The sequence below is a fragment of the Alexandromys fortis genome, unplaced genomic scaffold, assembly GCF_014885135.2.
Source record: "Alexandromys fortis isolate MF-2015 unplaced genomic scaffold, M_Fortis_MF-2015_v1.1 scaffold_122, whole genome shotgun sequence".
NCBI lineage: Eukaryota > Metazoa > Chordata > Mammalia > Rodentia > Cricetidae > Alexandromys > Alexandromys fortis.
Genome location: NW_026068004.1, coordinates 5,085,994 through 5,102,754, shown reverse-complemented (window position 1 = coordinate 5,102,754; position 16,761 = coordinate 5,085,994). Strand labels below are relative to the sequence as shown.

At 47.1% G+C, this 16,761-nt stretch overlaps 1 protein-coding gene across 5 annotated transcripts in view; it reads right to left on the bottom strand.

Annotated features, from left to right (window-relative positions):
- The window catches only part of St3gal3 (ST3 beta-galactoside alpha-2,3-sialyltransferase 3), a 212,641-nt gene that overhangs the window by 68,366 nt on the left and 127,514 nt on the right, over nt 1-16,761 (bottom strand). For all 5 annotated transcript variants that reach the window (XM_050161339.1, XM_050161335.1, XM_050161338.1 and 2 more), the window contains one exon: nt 11,021-11,113. In XM_050161339.1, the coding sequence (XP_050017296.1) occupies nt 11,021-11,113 (93 nt within the window). The remainder of the gene's footprint in view (nt 1-11,020; nt 11,114-16,761) is intronic.

The following is a 16,761-nucleotide window of genomic DNA, read 5'->3' as shown; positions in this document are numbered from 1 at the left end:
GCCTTCAGGAAAGACTGGGGACTCCTCAGGGTCAGAGGATGTGGGGGATGGGTGACAACAAGTCAGCGCTTCTAGGTCACGGTGAAAAGAGCAGGCCGGCTGCCTCTGCAGTTATCAGGAAGGGTTTTGGGGTGATCTGGACAGCAGCATTTAAAGACGGTGTGAGGACAGAGGCTGGGCAACACAGATTCAGGGCTAGCAGGATGGGACAAACAGGAAGTCCTTATCACACTCCTGGCATGTGGAGGAGGCTGGGCATTTTCCTGGAAGCATGGTGATTCTACTCTATGGGAAAGAAGACTGTATTTTGTGATTTATAGTATGGGATGGACAGAGTCTATGCCGCTCAGTCTTACCACACCTCCTTGGAGTTGTAGAGATAAACGTCCCGGGATCCTTCTCTGGAGGGGCAGAGAGGAACGTGCTTTGGAATGTGGGGATACCAGCTCCTCAGCTACCCTGGCTAGGAGCCCACAAGCTTTCAAAGCCCCCAGGGCAGTGCAACAGGCATCCTACACCTTGTCACGCAAGGGCCCTAAAACAGGCAACAGGGACTAGGTTGCCTCCAGACTTCCTGCCTCAGAGAGCTCTGCATGGTCTGGGTGGCCACCCTTGTACTCCAGGGAAGGCAGCCAGCTTGGACCAAAGGCTTTGCAGTCCAAGAATCACAGTTCTGAGCCTACCTAAAGCAGAGTGTGCCCTGTAGAGCTGCATAACACAGCATAGCTCCACCACTGCCTCAGCAGCCGTCGGCAGCATCTGGCTGACATCTGTGCCCTGACCACTAGCATCCGTCCACAGCTGTGATAGGAAGTAGGATGCAGTAGTTAGACATGCAGGCTCTGCAGCCAGAATACTTGGATTCAAAACCCAGTTTCAACCAGAAATGATGGTTCATGCCTGTAAATACTGGCACTTGAGAGGCTAAGGCAAAAGGACTGCCATGAGTTCATGGCCTGCCTAGGTCATGCAGTTCAGAATAGTCAGAATAGCATGGGTTACAGAATGAGTTCTGTTTAACACACACCCACACCCACCCCTCCCTTCCTTCCTTCCTTCCTTCCTTCCTTCCTTCCTTCCTTCCTTCCTTCCTTCCTTTATTTTTTGAGGCAGGGTTTCTTTGTAGCTTTGAGGTCTGTCCTGGAACTAGCTCTTGTACACCAGGTTGGCCTCAAACTCACAGAGATTAGTCTGCCTCTGCCTTCCAGAGTGCTGGGATTAAAAGTGTGTACCATCACCCCAGCTGCTTTCATCCTTATCTGAGTGACTTCAGACAAATTCCTTGACTTCTCTGTGTCTCCATTTCTTCATATCAAAACTGGACTAATAATAAAATCCATCTCATAAAGTTGTGATTAAAACAGAGAAATAGAACAAAAATTAGTACAGGGCCATTGGCAGCTGTGCCTTTCACTCTTTGCCTGGGGATGACACTCAATACTGAGTGGCCAAACTGGCCACCATATAAAAGACATGGTACTCAGGCTGGAGAAATGGTTCAGTGGTTAAGGAAGAGCACATATGCTCTTGCAGAGGACCTGAGTTTAATTCCCAATACCTACATCAAGCAGCTAGCAACTGCCTGGACCTTCAGGGAGCTGATACCCCTCTGGCTTCCTCAGGCAAATACACAGGCACACAAATATAAATAATTCATTTTTAAAAGGTATGATACTCAATGAACTTAATCATTTCTTCTGTCAGTATGCAAAAGAGCTACTCATAGGCTGAGAGATGACTCAGCAGTTAAGAGCACTGATTGCTCTTCCAGAGGCCCAGGGTTCAAGACCCAGCACCTACTTGACAGCTCACAACTGTTTGTAATTCAAGTTCCAGTGGATCCAACTCCCTCACACAGACATACGTGCAGGCCAAATATAAAATACACATAAAAATTAAATGAATAAATATAGTTATTCACATGTATAAATAAAGGATTTCCAGGAATGTGGAATATCAAGTATGATTCTCAGTGACACATTCAAATGAATTAAAATTTTTTCCTACAGAAGTTCTCAATCTTTCTAATGCTGCGACCCTCTAATACAGTTCCTCATATTGTGGTGACCGCCAACCTTAAGATTATTTCGTTGCTGCTTCATAACTGTAATTTTGCTGCTGTTATGAATTTTACTGTAAATAGCTGATATGCAACCCCAAAGGGGTTATGACCCACAGATTGAAAACCTCTGTTTGGAAACATTTAAAGTATTTATTGTGATCTACTCTGAGATGTGTATTTCCTGAATAGTAAAACAGCAAGAACAAAAACCCCAAACTCATCTAAATATAATGGAAATCACTGGTAAACAGAATTCATTTGCTAAAGGTTCAACTTACTGGAAAGACCTAACATTTATATTAGCCCCAGGAGATGTCATCGGATCTCACTGTCTTAACTAACATGGGCGGCGATGCTCAGACTTCTCCAAGTTCACACAGCCTATGACGTGAGAAAGGCACAAGGACCTGAGGACACCGACCAACACTCATGTCTTTCCAACACAATGTGCACCGCAAGATGCCGGGGTCACCTCCTTTCTCCAGCTCTCCACTAAGAGAATGCAAGAGAGCGCTGTGCCAGAGAGGGCAGAGGATGCCCAGGAAACGGGGCCTTTTAAACACAGTAGGACTGGACGCGCACACAGACTTAGAGAGACTACAGCAGTATGCACAGGGCCTGCATGGGTCTAAGCCGGATGGGGGCCCAGCACCGACAGGGGTGGTAGGAACAAGCTCCACTCCTACTCAGAAGCTAATTGTCTCCAATTGACAACTGCTCGTGAAGGGAAAAGCAGTTTTCTCCAAAAGAGTCTCCCTGGGCATACAAATCACCCGTAAGGGCAGGTTGCATTCCCAGCAGTAGATTGCCAACACAAAATAAACTCAATGGCATTTTTGAAAATTTTTTTTTAATCTGACAGATCTTTTGTGTATGTATTATGTTTCTGGTTCTGTGTTTTTATGGGATTTCTGTGTGTGTGCAAACATATGTACCTCGGTGTCTACATGTTTCTTGTTCTTTTTTTTTTGGCTCTTTTTCTTTTTTTTTTGCTTGTTTTCTTTATTTGTTTTGCCCTACTTGAGTTTGGTTTTATATTATTTTTATTTTTTAGATGTCTGTTATCTAATAAGAGAAAGAAAGGGCACGGATCTGGGTGGGAGGGGAGGCAGAGAAGATCTGGCAGGAGTTGGGGAGGGAAAATCAAACATAGTACATGAAAAAAATAAGGAAAAAAGAGATGATGCTGGATAGTTGGTATATCCTATATTTCAGCCTGATTCCCGGATGGAAGCTGGGCTAATCTGATTTACAGAAGAGGGCAGAACTAGGTTTGACTGGGGCTCTGCCACATATGACGTCCATTCCTCTCCTCTGGTGCCTGGGCAACTTATCCACAAAGAACACGAGGGCAGTTGAGGCCAGGGTGGTCTACATAAAGAGCTCTAAGGCAGCCAGAACTACATAGAGAGAGACCCAAGAGAGACAGACAGACAATAGCAAAAAAGAACAACAGCAGCCAGGCTGAGAGCTATCTGCAACAGAAGGAGAAAATACAATGTAGCAAATACTGGCCCTCATGCAGAGCTGCTCTCTGCGAAGGCAGAGGCCACCTCCACAGAGACAGTGCTGGAACACAAAGCTCAGGAGTATCTCTAGGAAATGTCTGGAGTGCATCGCCAGGATCAAAAATGCCTTTATGAAAATTATAGGCTACAAAATAGCACTATTGCTAGCCAAGGTTCCCTTGGCCCAGCCATGACACAAATCTGGCGTCTTTGGGTTTTCAAGCTTCCTCTGGGTCAGACAGGAGTTCGAAGGCGGGCTGGTGGAGACTAAGATGTTGGTTCAGACTGTTTCCTGAGGCTCCCACCAGCACCCAATGCCAGCGCTTGAGGCGGCAGCGGCGGCCCACGAGTCAGCGCCGAGCAAGTCTGCAGCAGGCTCTTCAAAGGAAAAAGAATCGTTTACAGACTGTTTGTCTGCTTTCGGCAAGTCCATTTTCAAATAATCTTTATTCTAAAAGCTGCCACCAATGGCCCTGCACTATTGAGCCTTTGAAGCTGTCTTTGCATTTTCAACACGAGAATTTCATCGGCAGGAGGGTGGGTGGCTTTCCTGCTTGGCGTCTTTGCTTTTATTATCTAGAGCACGGACATTTCAGGTATCTTATTTCTGTGTTTACTACTGAATCTGCCTCACTGGTGAAAATGTCACGTTGTTGTGTTTCAGGGATTTCTGTTTTAGACTATGTTGTGTGTTTATGGTCATGCATGTAAGCACCAATGTTCTATTTCATATCACTTTGGTTTCTGGGGTTTGCATGCATATGTAAGCAGGTGCACTGATATTTTTTTTATTTGCCAGTATACTCATATAAAACCTAGGGTCCTGGAGAGTGAAGGTTGATATGACTTGTTATTTAGGTGTTTTGTACATATTTATGCATTTTCATTTATATAGACTTATTGGAGGTGTGCCTGTGTCAGTGAATAAAGGCACAGTTTGATGTCTATGTTCTTAGTTTATTTATATTTAAAACCAATTTATGCTGAGAAAAACAAATTACATTGATAAAACCAATCAACTTCTGTAAAGTTTTGAATTTTTTGTAAAATAAAACTGTTTCTCTACGTTTAAAAAAAAATACTGACGCTATAATATAAACCAAGCCTTATATTTGTACAGTGTTCTTGGTCAAAGTACCAAGAAATATTAGTTACTCACATAGGAAGAAACCTAAGCTCCAACTTCATTCCTAACACCAAAACCCAGAATTAATAGATTAATATTTTAAGTAGAAGTTGTTAAATTAAAAGTAAAAGGAAGGTATGGTGGTGAATTTTCTTTTTTCCTTTTGAGAGAGTCTCATTACTTAGCCCTGATTGTTCTGGAACTCACTCTGTAGCTCAGACTGACCTCACACTTCCAGAGAGCTACCTGCCACTGCCTGTGCTAGCATTAAAGGCACAGGCCAGCACATGTCATGATGGTCAGTCTTGACTGTCAACTCTAGGGAATTCAGGCTACTGTGGAAACAAATCTCAGGGCATCTCTTTCTCTCTCTGTGTGTGTGTGTGTGTGTGTGTGTGTGTGTGTGTGTGTGGAGGGGGGAGTTATCCAGACTTGGTTAACTGAGACTTGCAGACCGCTCTGAATGGGTGATACAGTTCCAGGGACCGTGGTCTAGGACTGGACAGCAAGGGGAAAGCGGGCTGAGACTAACATTCATCTCTCTGCTTCCTGACAGTAGATGCAATGTGACCAGCAGCTCACACTCCTGCTGCCACGCCTCCCCTGCCACGCCTCCCCTGCCACGCCTCCCCTGCCAAGCCTGCTGCATTCTCTCCAACTGCAAAGCAGAATAAACACTCTATCCTCCAGTTGCCTTTCTCAGGTCTTTTGTCACAGAAACAGGACAGGTAACTAAAACAGAAAGTGTCACCAGGTACCAACACACATGCAGGCAAACTTTAAGAGCCACTACAGAAGACAACTTACAGGTAACTTCCAAAATTAAAAATGCTTACAATCTTTGATCTGGAAATAGCACTTTACATAATCTTGAATGTGTGAGAAGTGATGTACAAAAAAGGTTATTCATAAGGTAATATTTTAAAGAGTGAAGCTTGGAAACTGTCCATCAAAAAGGAACTGCTTAATTAAAATATGGAACATCTACCCAGTGTAATGCTATGTTAAAAAAAAAAAAAACAGATGAAAGGAATCGGGAAGGGGGTACATGCCTGCCATCCCGGTACACTAAATGAGTTCAAGGCCAGCCTCAGCTACATATGAGTTCTATGTCAGCCATACTACATGAGACCCTATTTCAAAACAAACAGACAGACAGACAGAATGAGGGGACATTTACTTCTAGCTGTCATGGAATACAGGGACAAGATTTACCTTCCAAACTCAATAACTAGAAAAATAAATAAAACAATGGTCTTCAGGAAGAAATACAGTGAGCTCTACAGGGCCTAGGTCACTGCGTGGGGACAGTGCCCAAGCTTCAGTGAGGACGGGAATCTAAGCAGAGCTTGAAGGTCTTTCTGAGGTGAGCAAACACACCAACACTTAGGAAGGCCACAGAGCCTGTATCTCACAGGACAGACTGCTTTAGACAAGAGAGCAGCACAGAGAGCTCTGAAGATCTGCAAGGGCACCTCCCAAATCTTTGGCCAAGTACTGATCTGAGCACACAGGGAAGGAGACACAGGGGCTAAGAAAGCCACCGGGAGGAAGCAAGCAAACAAACAAACATCAGGTGCTCACACCAGACTAGGAGCTGCTTCTGTTCATACAAGCTGAGCGGAATACATCAACAAGAGTGGACTTACTTGCTAAGACAGATGTCTTTGAGCAGTGTTTTCAGGAGGCTACAGCATCTGAAGGATAAATGGTTCTAGGGAAGACTGCTCAAGACCTGCCTAACACTGTTCACGCAAGCCTGTAGGGAGGGCCCCTACTGTTTCCAAGCAACTTCATTAAATGCACCAAAATCCAGAGCCTTTTAAAGGAATACAGCAAGATCTAGCACAGGATAAAAACCTATTGTGTCCAATAAAATCTGTCAGGTAAAGAACCAGAAAAGTATACATCAATAGAAACTGTTCCAGAATTATCAGAGGGGAATGTTAAAGCAGCTGGCTTTGGTTACTTTTCTATTGTGATAAGACGCCATGACCAAGGCAACTTACAGAAGAAGAGTTCATTTAAGGTTTACAGTTTCAGAGAGTTGGGATCCATGACTGTCAGAGCAGAGAGCACGGCAGCAAGCAAGCACTGTGCTGACGGTAGCTGAGAACTGGCTTCTGACCCACAAGCAGGAGGCTGAGAGGGACAGTTAACCGGGAATGGATGGTGTTCTGAAACCCAAGAGCTCACCTCCAGTGACATACTTCCTCTAATGAAGCCGCACCTCCAAATCCTTCCCAAACAGCTCCACAAACTGGGTGCCAAGCACTTAAAAATGAGCCTATGGGAGCCATACTTATTCAGGTCATCACACAGCTACTACAAAAATCTCATTAAGCAGAAAAAACCAGAGATGTGGGCTGGAGATAAGGCTCAGCGGTTAAGATCACTGGCTGTTCTTGCAGAGACCATGAGTTCAATTCCCAGCACACACAAGGCAGCTCATACTGCCTATAACTCCTGTTGCAGGGCTTCTGACACCCTCACACAGACATACATGCAGGCAAAATACCAATGAACATAAAATAAAAAATAAAACGAAACATGGACTTAAAAAAAGAATGAGACAGAAGACATAAAAAAAGACTCAAAGGAATAGAAATTAAAAGTATACATGTGTGTTTGGATTGTTTCTGTCTTTTGACAATTATGAATATTGTAGCTTAAACTTAGTAGTGTGAGGGTAAAATGAAATCACAGTACGTAATTAATCCAAAAGGAGGCATGAAATGAAAGAAACAAATAGGAACTAATGGTAACATAGTAGATTTAACCATAATCATATTGATGACTTCCATATAAACGGCATATAACTTTAGCAATATTCCATTAAAAGGCAGACATTATCATATTGTATTAAAAAGCAAGGCTCAACTTATGTGCTGTATACAAGAAACCTCTTAAATATGAAGACACGAAGACACTAGCATATTAAAAGCAAGGATGGGCTGTTTGTTACCCCACCATGCATGCAAGAGCTCAAGAGCAGAAAAAAATATACCCCTTCATATATGGGGGCTGACTTCAGTGGACCAATCACGTGAGCAGAGGACAGAAAGTTTCAGTCATATCTACTTTGCGTCCTCCAGGGATGGGTGAGCTGATCAAGCTGTTAAAATGTAATAATCATATTATTTACCATCATACTGAAGAGTCCACTGAATACAGCAAGGCAAGAAAAAAATAAAAGAATAGGCAGCACCAGGCCAGCGAGATGGCTCAGGGGGTAAAAGTGTGAGAGCACAGATTCCACTCCCAGAACCCACAAAAGAGTAGAAGGGCAATTTTCTGTCTGGCGAGAGTGGGATGTTGGTTTCCCACTATTAGTGTGTGGGGTTTGATGTGCAATTTAAGCCTTAGTTGGCGAGGGGGGTGGGAGGAGAGGTGGGAGGGAGAACTGGGGGTGGAATGTAAAATGAATAAAAAAAGAAATAAATTTTTAAAAAAAGAAGAGGAAGGAGAGAATCTGCTCGGGAGTTTTCCTCTGACCGCGCGATGCATGCTGTGGCATGCCCCACCTCACATACGATAAACAGTAAGTGGAATAAAAAGGAGAGGCAACGGGACCTGAGAGGGTGAAATAAAACCGTCCTTAGTAACAGAAGACAGGACCGTCCAGTCGAGTGCGACATTAGCACAAGGGCAGACAAAGATCAGCAAAATAGCAATGCACATGTCAGTGATGTTCAATAATTCAACAAAATCAAGGGACTTTAGTGCATGCGCGTGCATGTATGTGTATGTGCATATGTATGTGTATGTATGCACATGTGTGTGTTGTCGGAGTTGCCAACACTATTTTGGAACCAGCAAACACCTATATGCAAATAAAGAAATCCCAAGCTCTTACATGCCACCATATACAAATCAAAACTCTAAAAGGGTCAGAGGCTTAAATTCAAGAGCTAAACCCACAACAATTCTAGAAGAAAACAAGAAAAAGAAACTTCTGGCCTTTTGTTTGAGAATATTTCTTAGATACAACACCCAATGTTTAATATATAAAAGAAAAAAGGGTAATGAGTTGGACTCTATCAATATTAAAAATTCCTGCCCTGTAAAGACATGGAGAGAATAACATTCCTCTCCCCTCCCCAGACACACACCCAGGCCCAGAGAAGGACGTTAAGTAGCTGGGACCGTCAGCTACAGCTGGTGGGACACAAAACTGGTACAACCACACGGAAAGACAGCTTAGCAGTTTCTTACACACGAGCTGTACGTAAGCCACTGGACCTGGCCACTGCGCTCCTAAGTCTAGAAAGGTGAACACAGGTATCCAGACAAAGCCCATACTCAGTGCTTTAATGGCTCTCCCCTCCCCTTAAGCCACGCCCCAGTGCCCTCACACTGGAATTACCGTATGCTTGTGTGTGAACAGAAGCCTCTCATCTCTGCTATGGAATACTGCTCAGCAGCCACAAGGAGCAGACAACCAGCGTATACAACAGATGCTTGGACTGTGAATACATCACACCAAACTTGAGACGCTCCCTCAGAAAGCTGCGCACTCTGATTCCATGCCTAAGACATTCTAGAAACACTACAGGGATAGAAAGTAGGCCAGTGCTTGCCAGAGGCTGAGGGTGAGAGAGGGGCTCTCCAGGAAGTAGCGTGGGGAATCCTGGGGGAGATGTGTTACCGATTACCGTGCTCACATGGTCGCATTTGTCAAAGTTCAGAATGACATCAAAGGGCAAATTTTATTGTACATAAACTTCAACGAATATTTTTTTTATCAAAATTATATGTCGATATAATTATGTTATATAATAATTTTACAAATGATATGGGTTTTAGCACTTGGGAGGCAAAGGTAGGTGGATCTCTGTGAAGTCAAGGCCAGCCTGATCTATACAGCAAGCTCCAGGCTAGCCAAGGCTACACAGTAAGACCTTGTTTCAAAAACAAAACAAAACAAACAAACAAAAACCAAAGATATGGAGTGCTGAGCATATAGTTTAGGGGCAGACATTGGTTTTAGTTCTCAACATCCCCTAAAGAAATAAAAACATATGAAAAAAAGGATGGACTTTATTGTATTATAGTAATATAATAATCTGTAACATAGCTTTTAGGAGTAAAAAGTGAACTACAGAACAATAAAACATATTTCCATGTGTGGTGAAAGTGACTGTCCCTGGGGAAGGGATGGAGAGCCACACCCAACCACCGCCTACACACACACACACACACACACACACACACACACACACACACGCACACATGCAGATTTGTATTACTTTCAATTAGAATAACAGAAGAAACCTATGTTCAGATCAAGGGAAACTCACAAGTGTCTAGGCTAGGGGATGGAGTTGTGCAGCTTGTGTAAGACAGAATACAGTGCCTCACACTCTGGAGGATTCAGTTACAGGCAGAGGACGCCAGCAGTGGGGTCAGCTCAGAAGGCAGAGCCCGCACTGAGAACCAATGTGAGCACCAGCAACGCAACTGTAGCCCCTGCTTTCCACAGGGAGCTGGGTGGGACTGCTCACAGTGGGTGAGAAAATGCATATCCCACTCAAGATCCTGCATCTGCTTTGGTACCAGCTGCTTCTCAGCATCCCTCAGTGAAAACAAACTGCATGTCCTGAGCCTGGGCTTCTAACGATGGGAGGCAAGTCCTTCCCCCAGAAAGCAGAGCTCCCCCAGCACTCTGGTGTGCCGAGTGCCACATCTCGGTGTCCAGAAGCCCTTTCTTCAGCTCCCACCATTTTCTTTATAGAACAAAATGACACTGACATCTCCAGCACTTAGAGATGAGGCAGGACAATTTCAGCTCTTCGGTCCCCATTCCACATCGAGGCCTGATGAAGGCATTTGGTAAACAGAACTGACTACACCTGGCACACATTCTTTTGGCAAGTCTGAAGTCAGGGAGATCAGGCACCCCAGATGCAAAACGGACAGAGAGAGAAGATGCTAACATCCAGACAGCTTCAGGAAGCATTCGTCATTCCTGCTTTATTTGGATATGTCTTCCTGAGGCCAGCAGTATGCTCCAGCTTGGTTTAACCAATGCTTTAACACCTGGCTTCCGGGGCCAGCCATGCAGATTCTACCTCCTCTCTCTCCTCTAAAGGTACTGCAAGGCCAGGCACAACTCTTAGAGGCCGGATGGAAGTAGAACGTGGCAAAAGCAGAGTGGGTGGGGTGTGACCCGTAAAAGCAGAGTCCTTCCCCTGGCACCACTGGACAGAGGAGGGGGCTTACAGCAAACGTATTTTCTCAGGAGGAGGCCAAGCCCCCTAAGATGTTTCATAGGGCTGAGCCATAGCCCACACTGACCAGGCATTGTGGGAAAGAATCACTTACCTGGGGAAGATGGCAGTCATCAGGGCTGAAGCGTAGCCGGGCTTGCAAGCGCCCTCTGAAAAGTTTGCGTACTTGGTGGCTAGCTCGGCAGGCCTGTGGGAGAGAAGGAAGGTCAGAGCTTGCTGGGCCCAGAGCAGCGGGTAGATTATCAATTCACTAGGAGCCGGAGGGACCAAAATGAAATCCAGCGCTCTTCCTGAAGATAGGTACTTCAGGCTCTTTCCACATCAGGGTTTAGGAATGAAACCCACCAAGTTCCCAAGAGAATCAGACAGCCCACTAGAAAAGGTCCCTCGATGGCCTCCACAAAAGGAACCCTCTCGGTTGTGCAGATCCTTTGTAGTAAGCTTGACCACCAATGAGCCAGTGCCTACATGACTACAAAGGCTTTGACACATCCGGAGGCACGGGCCCTCGCACCTTCCTGGCATGTCCCGATGTGCCCAGTCTCCTCAGCCTTTATCCCCTCCGCCCCCACCCACTCTGATCCACCCAGTGGGGACCATGCACAGTGCCCTGAACAGAGACACAGCAAATGTGTGTTACCGAGCCACCGAAGAATCAATCCCCTGGCTGATTTTTCAGTTGCGCGTGCTCGCCTATTCATTTTGAAATTCTCCTGGTCCTCCTCGTGGAGACCACCAGGCCCTTCAAAACCAAACTTAGACGCTGGCTTTGCAGGAGTGATTCCCTGACCCACAGCCAGCTGCCCCTCTCTGCTCTGGCAGCCTCCCTACCCACCATCCTTATCCTGCCCTCACCCCAGCAGCCCTGCCCCACCACAGGAGAGCTGTCTCCCACTAAAGCACCGGCTCTCAAGATCAGACCTCTGCCCACGCTTTGCACAGAGATGCGCATGCAGAGACCCCTGTACTTTTTTTTTTTTTTTTTTTGAGAACCAAAATGATGCGGACAGCCTCCCTTTGCTATGATCTGCAGACAAGGGGATCTCAGGAAGAAGCTACGGGGTAGATGCAAGCCCTGCCTGTGGGCTGTGTCCGGGCCTGGTCTTGGCCGTGAGACTATAACTCTATCAACCTACAGCCTCGGGTTTCTACATCCTGATGTGTTCAGTGTGGTGCTGGAGCCACAGCCCTCTACCACAGTTCTGCCCCCCCCCCCCAAGCAGTCTGAAAAACATCAGGACATCGTCAGGAAATGACCCCGTGGACCCCAGAACTGTAGGCCCACCAGCTGTGTCACCGGCCAGTTTTGATTTCCAACCTTGTCTCCCCACCCCCACCCCCACATACGCTGGGCAATTCTCCGGTGCCTAGCTGCTTCCCTGGGTGTGGTTCAGCAGCAAGCTGGCCCTCAGCAGGGCCCCTGCAGGGATTGGAGTGTGGGTGTGTGTGTCTCTGCTGGACAGCCAGGAATGTTGCTGCCTCATCCTCTGGGTGTCAAGTCCAATTCACCCATGGAGGTCTAGTCCGGGGCCTTACGTAAGGGACTGCCTGATAAGTATACACAGAGTGTTAGAGATCTACATTTGTAAGCCTTCCCCTGCCAATGAGATGCAAACGCAGAGTGAGGGGCTGAAACTTTATTTGATAAACAAAACAAACTTAAAGGTTCGAACAGGAGAAAAAAAAACCCGCATTTTCCTATGTAAACAACTGTCTTTTGGAAATGAAATATAGACGTCAGTGCAATTACGGAGCTTACTGGAAGCGTCGGGACGGAGTACGGTGACTAACGGTTCCTCCTCTCCAGCAGCCCTGGGAATGGGTGCCGCGTGCATCACTCACAGACTCTTGGGGCTCAGAGAGATGAAGAGCCGGACCCACGACCATGCAGCTGCGTCTTCCCTGTGTCAGGAGTACTGACGGGACACCACCAGCGCCGTGTCACAGAAGCTGGCCTGGAGCCCAGCACCAGGAGGAGCAGTTCCCGCGGCCGGATATGGGTAGAAATGAGGGTCAAGAAGGCCTCACCCCACTCTTTGAAAGTGTGTACATAGCACTTTGGCCTTCATGCCGTGTCTCCAAAACCCTTACCCTCAGGGTTGTCCAACTTGTACCAAGTGTCTGTGGGCTTTCTGAATTCCAGAACGTTTACAAAGAAGTTGGACGGCAGATGGCGGCTGCCATTCATGACACAGCGCCTTGTAGAATGATCGACAGATGAACCTCTGGTCGCATCTTCCCTCTCCCCAGTTCGTGCTCTCAGCTCGTGGAAGGCGACTGAAGGAGGGCCTAGGCTCCTAGGCTAGGGTCATCCATGGCAGAGGGGAGAGCCTGCTGGCCAGATGGAGGGCGGGGAAGTGGGAGACAGGCAGGGGCAGGCAGGAGTCTGCTTTTCCTAGGTGTGCAAGGTGGGCCAGTATCAGGGATGATGAAAGCCAGCCAATTCATTTAGAAAGCCAGCCAGGGCATAGCGGGGCATGTCAATTATTACCAAATCAAAATGCCTTAGAAATGGCCTCCCAAATGTCCCAGTGAGAGAAGAATAGGAGAAGTGTTGAGGAGTCTGAGTCATCCGGCAAGCTGGGACCTCTGGGGCAGACAGCGGTCAACCCACCAAGATTAATGGTCGCCGGCTCCCTCAGGCCAGAACAGTTAGTTTCTCTAGGCACCCACTCCAAATGCCAGGGGGTCCCCAGATGTCTGATCAAATCATTCTGCCCTTGTTCTTCTCCTGCTCTGCAGCTGGCATTTCACTGTGGAAGATGGGGCGTTTCCTCCACTAAGAGTGCCCATTGTGCTGCGAACGTGACTAACCAGCCCCTGGGGTGAGGAGTGCAAACCGCACGCTCTTCAGGCTCAAACGAAAACCCAACGTCCACTCCCCGACTTCGCTCAGAAGGGCCGAGTTTAGGGAACCAGGCCAAGTCTTGGGCAGTGAATGGACGGAAGGTTACATCTGGAAGCAGAGGCTGCCATGGAGGCCGCCAACAAGGGGGTGAAGGAACGGAAAAATCCCACCCGTAGCCTCTTATGCAGCGGGAACTTGGATCCCTGGGATCTGGTGAGAAGTGGAGGGCTGGCCATCTTCTCAAACACCATACAAGTGTGGTGAGACACAGAAGGTGGCAGACGCAGGCAGACGATCATCCAGGCGCTGGGCACCGGACTCATGTCTGCATTCAACACAAGGGAGAGTTGCCGTGCTGACTAATGTCTGCAGAAGTCAACATCTGGGGGTCTTCGCAGGCAACATACACACATAAGGAAAGTAAGGTGGCAGAGGCAGACTGAACACCTGGCTCACGTCTGGATTCGATGGCAAGGGAGAATTGCTACTTTTGGACAGGCATGTGCCTTGGAAAGATCAACATCTAGGAGACAGCCAGAAGCACCAGGATGGAGTAGTAGGTGAAGACAAAAACTGAAACTAACCAGAAGACAGGCAAGGTGGCTCAGGCCTAGAATCCCAGCTCCCAGGAGGCTGAGGCAGGAGGACTGGCACAAGCTTGATGCCAGTCTGAGTGACAGAGTGGGAGCCTGTCTCCAACAACAACAACATCAAAATCCAGGAGAGAGAGTATGAGTCCCACAGGGGGCAGTGGTGTCAAACATAGGGTAGGCTGGTCAGGCGAGACCTGGGCTGGAGTACTGACTCGGGCAACATGCAGGCCACTGCTGACTTCCCTGGAAGCTGCTTCACTAGTGGGCGTAGGTGGGATTATGGGTACAGGGGCGGTGGGACTGGTGGCCGCTCAACTCAGATTCCACTGGGCTTACGAGGAAGCAAGGGGTGACTAGGGTCAGACGGGAGGCTATTTTGAGGAGTTTGCTACAAAGGGAGACAGAAACGGCTAGAGGGAAGGTGAGGTAAGGGTGGCAATGTGTTTTTATTGTTGTTTTGAGGACGAGAAGTATTTCAGCATGTTTACACACTGACCAAAAGGAGAAAAACTCCCGATGCTTCAGAGATCGGGCAGTTGCAGAGGCGATGTTCTTGGGAGGGTGGGAGAAGGGAGATTGACCCTGACCCACCGAACTAACTCCTCCCGCCTATGGTCCCCACATGCCTCAGGGCACACTTTTATCCAGGTGCTCACTTGTTTTCAAACTCTGCTCCTGTCCACCTCCTTCCGATTCCTTCTCTCATTCACTCACTCAACAAGAATCCAAGGGCAATGGAGTCGCTGCTTGGATTTTTATCCTGGCCGTGTCGTTTTGCAAGCTGTATGATTTGGAGGCATGTTACTAAACTGTAAGATTTTTTTTAAAATTAGGAACATGTGTGCATGTATGTAATATGTACATGTAAGTACGAGTGCCTGCAGAGACCGAGGCGTGAGCAGGTATTCACCAAAACAGTTTTCTGTCCTAATTTGGGAAGAAGGGGCCGGAAGGGATGAGGACAGTAGAGGGGAGGGATTGAATATAATAAAAGTAAATTATACACATGTAAGAAAAATCACAATGGAAACTCATTATTTTGTACAATCAACATATGTCAATAAAAAGTAGGAGATGTGCCCAGTCCTAGATCATTTAACACAGGACATGTGTTACAGAGTACATAAAGAAGTACCCAGCCATTGCACCAAGAGCAATTAGTCTTTGACTTGCAATGCTAATCAGTGCACGTGCAAGGGAGATGGGGTGATGGCTGGGGCAAAAAGCTCGAGGGTTAATCTCAAGGACTCCACAGATCAGAGATGGGTGTTCTGTAACCAATAGACCAATTTCTAGAACGATTTTACAGAGGACTGGACACTAGTCACGAGAGAAGCCTGAGTGTGTAACACGCAATCCACTACCTGACTGCTCAGGCAGAGCCAAGCCCCTAGCTGGAGTGGGGGAGCCCCTCAGCACAGTACTTCTCATCACTGCCTTCTCAGTTCCTCTTCCTTCCTGAAGACCAGTGTCTCCAGTGACTAGAGTTGTTTCTGGGACAACCGTGCGACGGGGAAATGGTAGCCGTGGCTTTGCTTGGCTTTTGTCATCTTATTTGATTATTAAACATTTCCATTTGAATTTTCCCACTAAAACAGCCTTCACGTAAGAAAATAACTCAACGCCATCATAGCTCCCCTTAGGCATCCAGATGAACCTTCTCTTTAAGGGCAGTCTGCCTGCCTGTCTGTCTGTCTCTCTCGGGTGTTAGGGGTGGAGTCAGAGACCCTGTGTGCTTGGTGAGTGTTCCAGCTCTATCAGAGAGTGACTGCACAGTCCCTGTCTTTTCCACTGTTGTCCCTCAAACTTGTAACTCTAGTAACAAGGCCCTCTGCAGGGAGTGAGGAGTGCTGGGCTGTCGGTCCTCAGTCTCTTCCAGTAGACACAGGTGGTGGGTGTCAATCCACCCCACCCTGGCTGTCACTGTGCAGACATGGATCTCTCTACAGCTTTTGTCTGCGCTCCTGTTTAACTGGGGATTTTGAAGCTGACATTACTGCAGTTTAACCTCATGTGGGGGCTTGGCCACTGTCTTCATCCTGGACAGGGACGACGCTCCCCAGAGCCCTCCCTGTGTGTCGGCCTGTGCGCTACAGACATTTTTCCCAGGAGCTCCGGCAGGGGCCTGCTGCGACGGCTCCAGCTCGGTTTTGTTTCTATACTTCAATTCTTTAAAAACATAAACACACCCTCTTTCTGGGTGGTAGTGAAAAGAGCAAGGGAATTAGCACACTGAGCGCGAGCCAAGTGCCCGGCAGCAGATCTATGATCTAATCTAGCTTGGTGGAAGCCTCGAAAGCAGCCCTGCCAGGAGATGCGGCTAGAAGATGTGTTGTTCTGTTCACGCTCACAATGTCACACGATGAACCGAACACAGCCAGAAAACCCATTTCT